The sequence below is a fragment of the Equus asinus genome, chromosome 4, assembly GCF_041296235.1.
Source record: "Equus asinus isolate D_3611 breed Donkey chromosome 4, EquAss-T2T_v2, whole genome shotgun sequence".
Taxonomy (NCBI): Eukaryota; Metazoa; Chordata; class Mammalia; order Perissodactyla; family Equidae; genus Equus; species Equus asinus.
Window position 1 is genome coordinate 68676176 of NC_091793.1, and position 8777 is coordinate 68684952.

The 8777-nt window shown below is 49.2% G+C and overlaps 1 protein-coding gene across 1 annotated transcript in view; it reads left to right on the forward strand.

The window, feature by feature from the left end:
• The window catches only part of TFCP2L1 (transcription factor CP2 like 1), a 54413-nt gene extending 47053 nt beyond the window's left edge, over window positions 1-7360 (forward strand). Inside the window, exons 14-15 of the mRNA XM_044769157.2 lie at window positions 3124-3175; window positions 4033-7360. Of these exons, the coding sequence (XP_044625092.1) occupies window positions 3124-3175; window positions 4033-4079 (99 nt within the window). The 3' untranslated portion in view covers window positions 4080-7360. The remainder of the gene's footprint in view (window positions 1-3123; window positions 3176-4032) is intronic.
• The last annotated feature ends 1417 nt before the right edge of the window (window positions 7361-8777 follow it).

The following is an 8777-nucleotide window of genomic DNA, read 5'->3' on the forward strand; positions in this document are numbered from 1 at the left end:
CCTCCTCTTAATCGTAATAGCAAGGAGGGTCAGCATTTATCCAGTGCTTACTGTGTCCCGGCTATTGTTCTAAATGCACACAGAGTGACTCATTTAATCCTGACAGCTTCCCCAGGAGGTGGCTGCTACCATTATCCCATTTCACAGGTAGGAAACTGAGGCAGAGAGAGTCTCAGTAAGTGCCCCAGGTTGCACAGCTGGTAAGGGGTGGGGCTGTAGTGGGAATCCAGGGCGTCTAGCTGCAGAGCTCAAACTCCGAGCCAGCAGGCCATCCCACCCCTCCTGAAATGAGCTCCAGGCTCAGCCCCCAGCAGGCACCAAGCCAGCTGCCGGCACTCTGAGCCCTCGGTCCAGAGGATTAGAGAGGAGCCGGAACAGGACCGGTGGCTGGGAAAGTAGAGGAGATGTGGGCTTTGGAAGTGGACTGGTGTGTCCTACTAGGAACTGGCTCCGAGTAGCTGTGCGCCTTGGGCAAATTTACTTAACCTATTCGAACCTCAGTTTCCACATCTGCAGAATGAGGATAATTATACCCACCGGGCGGGTTGTAGTCAGGATAAAATGAGAAAACAGCATCAGGTACCAGGACACACTAAAGAGGTGGTGTTGCTGTAATTAACAGAGCTGGGCACTTGTTAATTAGGGGAGCAAGAGATGGCGAGATCTGTAAATTTGACAGTGTATGAAATGTAAGGGTTGTAATGGTCTGTATATTTCACGTATTGTCACTATTAGTAATAATCCTATTGCCACTTGTCGTTGCAATTGCCAGAGCCCCTTAAATGAGCACCTGTGTTTCATGGGCATTTCATCCTAGAGGTTGGCAAAGTGGTGTTTTCCTTCCTTCCTTTTTAGTTAAAAAGTCATTTGTAGTTAGTCTAAGAAGTCCGGCAGTGGAGAACAGCAGAAGGCAATGTGAAAGGCCCTCGTCTTCCCCACTCTCTCTTCCTGGAGGAGTTTATATTAGGTTTGATGTAATTCTGCCAGATAATTTTTTGTGTGCGTGTCCATTGTGTGCCTGAGTGTGTGTCGGTGTGGGTTTTTAAAACATACAACAGACGTCCAGCGGAACGTTTATCTGCAACTTGCTCTTTTTGTCGCCAGTTCAGAACTCCTTCCATATCATTCCATTCAAATCTAACGCAGCTATTTCTTTACCCCCATTTGACAGATAAAGAGAACGAAGCCCAGAGTTTCTGACCTGGGAGCTTACTTTAGAACAGCCAGGAAGGTTAAAATGCCCGAGCAGTGGGCAGTTGTTGTGGCTTGGAAAACTTGTCACTTTGCATTTCAGAATGAATTTCTTTTGTGAAGACAAAAGCCAAGAATGTGTGAAGCCCTTGCTGTTCCCTGGGTCCCCGAAGGAAGTTGCTTCCCCAGCTTGCCCTGTACCTCAAGAGTAGGCAATTAAGCAAGTGAAGCAGAGAACAGAACTCAAATGCCACCTCAGCTAAGTAGGCGATTCTTATTCCTGAAGTCTCCTTGCCTCTTAACCCCGAATCAATTGGAAACCTTTGGTTCTTAATTGCCCGGAGCGCTGGAGGCAGCCCGGCCAGGCGCGGAGCCGGCCCCTGGGGTGCAAGGGCGCTTAATTAAACAAGGCAGTTACTGATTAAGCCTGGGTGGGCTGTGCTTAGGGCTTTGCGTGCCCAAGTGGCCTGGGTGCCAAGAGTCCCAGAGGGAGCAGGCAGGCAGTATAGAACAAATGTACTTCACGCATCATTAGGCCCTGCGGGGAGGGGCAGGGGTGGGCAGGTGGATGGATTTGTAGCATTTGGGGCAGTAATCCCCAGCAGGCAATAAAATGTGGGTTGCATTTTTGACATTGGTAGCGGTTTTGCTGTTGTGTTGGCTAGTGTGTGTGTGGTGTGTATGTTTATATATGTGCATGTTGTTAATATATTTTATATTGTGAAGTACAGCATACATATGCAAGGGGTGTGTACAACTTATTTGTACAGTTGAAAGAATAAAGTACCCAGTACCTGCACTCAGGTGAATACAGCGTTGTGTTTGAAGCCCCTTTGTGGCTGTTTCCGTACTCCACTCCGTCCCTCCGCCTGCTGGTCTGAATTTCCTATTAATCATTCCTTTATTCCTCCGTGATATGTTTAATTTTGCCTATTTTAAAGCTTCACGTAAGTGGAATAGTAGTGCCTTCTTTCGTTCCACATCGTGTTTTGGAGATCGGCGCCTGTGGAGGCTTGCGGCTGGGAGGCGTGGCCCTGCTGAGGCGCACAGTGTGACCGGGCCGCAGCGCGTGCCGCGTCCTCCACTGTTGAGTGACGTGGAGGCTGCGTCTCGTTTCCCTCTTAGCAACAGTGCTGCTCTGAACATTCCTAGGTGTGTTTTGTGTGTGCACATGCAAGAGTTTATCTAGGGCATCAACCTGTGGGAGACGTGTGTCGTCATCCTTACTGGTCCCATGGACAGTCCCACATGGCACCTGTACAGAGCGACACTCCATCAGTGCTGAATGCCAGTGCCCACAGCTCTGTGTCCTCATCATATTTTTTTATCGTCAAGACAGCCCCATTTTACAGATGGGGTGTGGAGACAGGAGGATAAAAGGTTGACTTGTCCAGGGTCACTGTAGTTAATCAAGACAAGAATTCCCCAGAGGTGGCTGGTGAGTAATGGTGCGTTCCTGCCGCATTTGTAGACACTGAGAATGGCATCTATTTGGTCCTCCTAGGAGTCCGATGCGCAGGGCCTGCTAATTACTGAGAGTTTTTGAAGCACTTTAGTTTTTATGAGTTGCCGTTCCACATATGCGCACCCCTCCAGTGTGCCCTTTATGGGGCTGGAGGGCCTGGTAACTAGGACAAAGCATAACAAAAGTAAACAAACAAAAAATTTAGTCCTGTGTGAAATGCATCTTGGTTCCCTTCCAGCCTTCTTTCCATCCCTTACGTTCAGTTTTTTGTTTCTTAAAATTGTAAGTGTTTCACTCATTTGTTTGGATCCCGTTTTCTCAAAGGTGAGCGTGACCGTTTTCCTGCCTCTGTGTAAACACGGTGACTGTCACCTCTGATGGCTGCGAGGGCCGGGCTCTGGGTCCCTGCGGCTTTGCGTCTTGTGAACTGGTTGTTGAAGGGATGTGGTGTCTCCCTTGCCTTTCAGATGGTGCAGAACTTCCAGGATGAATCCTGTTTTATCCTCAGTACCTTAAAAGGTAAAGCGCCCCCCTGTTGAAGTGAAGTGTGCTGGCTGCACCCTGGGGAACCAGGAGGGGAGAGCTGCAGGGTGAGCGGGGCCTCTGGAGAGTGTTCCCTGGGAATGTCCTCTGGGAAAGGGACACAAACTTCCTGCGAAAGCCAGCCCTGGAAATGTGAGAGCCAAATGTGAGAGCCAGCAAGACTGGCTCCAAAGTTACTTCCAAATGGAGCCCGGGCCAGGCCATGCGTTCTCCAGGAACTCAGTGCCAAAAAGCAAGGCACATTGGAGCTTTTCTGAAATGAGGCTCTCCAGGAAGGACAGGTGCAGAGGGATGCAGCTACCAGGTCTGCAGGCTGAGAGGGTTGGGACCTGGGTGGGGGGGACATAGAGGGCCCACCTGAGGAAGAACTCATCCCAGGAGAGGGAAAGGCCAGCCGTGACCCTCCTTGGGGCTCGGGCGTGGAGCATATCAGAATGAACGCCCCCTGACGAGGCCAGAGACGGGACCGTGATGTGGCCCATCCCTCCCCCTATTCTCTGGATCCAGCCAACGAGTGCCTTCAGAGCCCGGGGCCCACAGCACCCCGAGAGCCACAGTTTGTCCAAACCTCCTTGCACATAGGGCTTTAGTCCTTGGGCCCAGGGCTATGGTGGAAAAGCCCGTTGTCAGAAAGGAGCTCAACAAGGCATCCACGAAGGCAGGTGTGGAAATCTCTGCTTTTGTCAGCATGCTTTGTGCAGCCTTATCTTGGTCTCTGCAAGTGCTCACGGCAGGGCTTCCGCTGGTGCCCTAAGACCGCGCCTTCTGTGACTGCCAAAGCCACGGCATGGTGCCTTTCTTCCTGTAAAATGCCCAATGTTTCTCTTTTGCAGCCGAGAGCAATGATGGCTACCACATCATCCTGAAGTGTGGCCTCTGAGCAGAAGTAGAGTGTGCAACTGCCTGCAACTCCCAGCCCCATGGACCCCTTGGATGTAGAAATGGCATCACTGTAAGCTGCGGCCTCACTGGGAAGCTGTGGCTAGGAAGCACCTCGCCCCGTCTATGAACGCCACAGACCAACCACCAGCAGAAACCCCTGGAGGCTAAGTCTCTGGCACGCAGAAAGCCAATGGCTCGTCTCCCCCTTCCTCTCGGCCTCCAGCTTTTGAATGGTTCCTTGTTCTTTTTCCCAGCCCTGCCCTTCTAAAGAGGCAAACGGTGGGGGTGTCTTCTCTGAAACCGCTCGCTCCCATAGTTGGAGGCTAGTCCACTGGGCATCTTGGTGCCAACTGTATTGGTTCCTTCTGAGCACTCTCCTGCCTCCAGAGAAGGCTCTGCCTCAGCCCCACACCTTCACCTTTTTCCCTGGTGACTTGCTCCTTGCCCAGGACTGCTGACTAGACAAGGGCAGTTAGCCGCCACTCTCCTGTCTTCGTGTTGGTTCCCTTCTCAGTGACCCTGGGGAGCATCGTCTTTCCCGTTCTTGGTGGATCGATGGGAGCGGGGTTTGTTCTGTGCCTCCTGCTTCCTTCACCTTTACCTTGCTTCTAAGCATCTGCTACTGCGAGCCCGGAGTGGGCTGTATCTCTGCATTGGTGTGGTAGACGCCACAGTGCATGTGTAGGACCTCGTTCTAAGGCTCTTGGGAGGGAGGGGGGAGGATGGAAACACTGTTTTCAGGCACACACTCATGAGCATGAAAGGGATGAGAGCAAAATGATTCCTCTTGAGCTCCTTTGATGGGATTTTATTTCCTAAGCAATCGTGGGAAGGGAGGACTAGGAAATGAGCATTCCATTTTATAATCAGATGAGCGGGCCCTCTTGGATGGACTTGTCAAATCCCGTTTAGGCAAGACCTTGTTCTATCTTCGGTGAGGGCCCCCGTTTGAACGTTCATCTTTTTTCATCTGTAGGGGTGCGTTTAGGGCGTTTTGCCTGCGTTGGAACGGTGGCATCACGTTTCTTAGTGGCCTGACTATGGGGAAACGTATCGGTAACTGGTAGACTCAGGAATTGGTCCTTGTCTCACCTGTTTCCCAGGACCCAGTGATCTAGCCTGGCCCGGGGCTTCCACTCTTTGCTGATTTAGTTCGTGTTCCTGAGCGTGGTGAGCCCTGTGACCCCCCCCGAGCAGGATTTCACAGCTTCTAAAGAGGAGCTTTTTGGGGAACGTAGTGCTAGGATCAGGGATTATCAGAAGAGGGTAGACCTTGTTTTAAAGATGGGGCGACTAAAGCCCAGAGGGGCAAAGCCACCTGCCTGATGACACACAGCAATGGGGTGATGACGTAAATTTATCTTACCAACCAGGGCACTTCTGAGAGTGAACGGGCCTCTGTTAATAATGAGGTTGGGACCACAGGTGTGGTGTTCTTGCAGAGTAAGGACAGGCTCCTGATTCCTTTTCCTTTTTTGTGGGGGACTGAGGAGTAGAGAGCAGTTATATTGAGATATAATTCACATTTCATACAGTTTACCCATTTATAGTGTATAAGTCTATGGTTTTTAGTAAATTGACAGAATGACCATAATTAATGCTAGAACATTTTCATCACCCCCCCAAAAGAAACCCTGTATCTTTAGCAATTGCTTTCTCACTTTCCACCCAGCTCCCCTAGTCCAAGGCAGCCCTGAGGCTACTTTCTATGTGGATTTACCTGTTCTGGACATTTCATATATATGGACTCATATTGCAATATGTGGTCTTTTGTGACTAGCTTCTTTACTTAGCATAATGTTTCCCAGGGTCATCCATGTTGAACATATGTTAGTACTTCAGTCTTTTTTATAGCTGAATAGTATTTCATTCTGTGGATAGACCACATTTTGTTTATCCATTCATCACCTGATGGACAACTGAGTTGTTCCTACTTTTTGGCTGTTATGAACGATGCTGCTATGAACGTGTTTGTACAAGTTTTTGTGTACACGTATGTTTTCATTTCTTTTGGAACTGTACATAGGAGTGGGCTTCCTGGGCTCTATGGTAACTGTATGTTTAACTCCTAGAGGAACTCCAGCCTTTTTCTAAAGCAGCTGTACCATTTTACATTCCTGTCAGCACCGTGTGAGGGTTCCAGTTTCTCTGCACACTCACCAACACTTGCTAGTATGTCTTTTAGGCTATAGCATCCTAGTGGGTGTGATGTAGCTTCTGTGGTTTTGATTTGCGTTTCCCTGATGGCTAACGACGTTGAGCATCTTTTCATGGCGCTTGTTGGCCATTTGTATACCTTCTTTGGAGAAAGGTCTGTTCAGATCCTTTGCCAACTTTGAACTGGGTTATTTGTCTTTTTATTATTGAGTTGTGTGAGTTCCTTGTATGTTCTAGATGCAGGTCCTTTATCAGATACATGATTTGTAAAAGATTTTTTCCCATCCTGTGGGTTGTCTTTACTTTCTTGATAATGTAAACACAGAAGTTTTTAATTTTGATGATGTCCAAGATACCCATTTTTTCCCTTGTTGCTTGTGTTTTTGATGTCATATCTAAGAAACTGTTTTGCCTAATCCAAGGTCGGGAAGATTGTGTCTGATGTTTTCTTCTACGAATTTTTATAGTTTTTGCTCTCACAATGGTGTTTGATTCATTTTGAGTTAACTTTTGTATATGGTGTGAGGTAGGGGGTCTAATTTCATTCTTTTGCATGTGGATATCCAGTTGTTCCGGCTCCAGTTATTGAAAAGACTATTGGAATCCCTTTGAAATTGCCTCGGCTCCCGTGCTAAGGGCCCCGATTCTTACTGGATCTTTCTTTCTAGGACCTAGTATGTCATTGGGCAGCTCACTGTTTTTAATAACTCAGCCAATGTTTGGCTCCACTGTTTTTACGACTGGCTCTCTCTCCTCCCCGCTGCCTCCCCCTTCACCTGTCTCAACAATACTGAGTCATATCGCTGTCTGATGTTCTGCAGTCTTTCTTGGTGCCTGGTCCAGCTCCACCCACTAGTCCTAGGAGAAGGTCAGTACCAGTCATTTCCTTTTTTGAGGAAACTGAGTCACATTGAAGTGTAGTTACTTGCCCAGGGTCACACAGAACCAGGCCTAGGCTTTGGTCTTCTGACTTCCAGCCTTTCAAGGTGTCTAGTTTAGATCTAAGTGATGTCACTTCCCAGGCCAAGTGATGACAGGCTAAATTTTAATTCTAAAAATGTGGTAGGCTAATATTTTTATTTCTTGATTCCAAATGAGGGTCTAATAAAGATCTGTTACCTTGCGTTTGCTGTTAGTAGAGTCTTCCATTCTCTGAAACACCCCCTGCCACCTGCTCTTCTTACCTTCTCCTAATGGTTATAGTTAAATCTTGTAGTTTACAAAGAAGTAGAAAATAATGAATACCAAAAAGGAACACACATTGTAACTTGGTTTCAAAATGTTTTAGCCACCTAATTCAGCAGCTTGTCCCTTCCATAGGACTCAGATGAATGAAAACTGAGGGTTTTATTTTTGTCGTTTTGTTAAAGTACGGAAAAGCCACAGCACTTCCCACTTCTGTCCACTGTGAGCTCAGAGCCTGCTGGGCAGGGCAGCCGTCCCAGGGCTGCACCCTGCGCCCCACCTAGTGTGGGGTGCTCCTCCTTGGCAGCAGCAGTTTTTCAAAGTGATCTCCGGAGGGAGAGAAGATATACACATGTGCTCAGGCCACCATCTTGACCCAGAGCCCACCACTGAGTTCTTTATGGTCAGGCCATCACGTTTCTTTGCTGGGCAAGTGTCTGTTTGCAAGGTTGTGATAAACTCGTTCCTGTTTACCAGGTTGCACCTTTGCAATAAAGACACAGAGACTTTTGAGAAGGGGAGCAGTAGCATTTGCTGGGGGAAGGGGCAGTGTGCCTTTGGAAAGAGCAGGATGGGGTGGGGAGTTCGAAGTCTTGGCATGGGGTCCTAAGCAAAGGTCAGACATTGCCCTGGTGACCTCCTGCCCACGCCGCCTCAGGCCCCTTGTTAACCTAGAGAGGGTTTGACAGGGAACAGACTCAAGCTTGCTGAGCAGTGTGTCACAAGTTTCCAAGTCCAGTGTGGCTTCAGAGGCTGGCCTGAGTAATTTAAGGTCTGAAAATCATTAATGAGTTGGTGAAAAAATGGAAAAGCCTCTTGTGCTGTTGTCAGTGGAGCAGAGAGAGGAAGACCCAAGCCTCTCCGAGAAGGTGTGCAAGCAGAGGATGAGGGGGTGGGAGAGTTGGAAAGGACAGGGGGCCAAGAGTCAGGGGTCCTAGGACCTAAGACCCTCACTTCCGTGGGTCTCTTTGCCTCTCTGGGTTTCCGTCTCTCTTAACAGTATGGCTGGGAGACCTCTGGAGGTGTGGCTGGCTCAGTCACGTGGTGAATCTGAAGGTCAGGGGGTCTTTGCTATTCCTCCTCCATCCAGGTCATACAGTGGGCAGCTGACGGGGACGTGCATGCATCCTGGGCGCACACAGTGCTGCTCATGCTCCCGCTCGGGCTGGTGCGTGCGCCTCAAGGCTGCATGCACCTTGACACGAGGCATAGCGTTCGGTCAGGTGTTTGAGAGTCAAGTCCAGCTCACAGCAGGGCAGACTGCTCCATCAGCACACTTAGAGTGGCCACCAGGTGTTTCCCGGCAGCCTGAGCCTGGATGCAGCATTGGACGGTTCTGCAGCTACGTTATAGA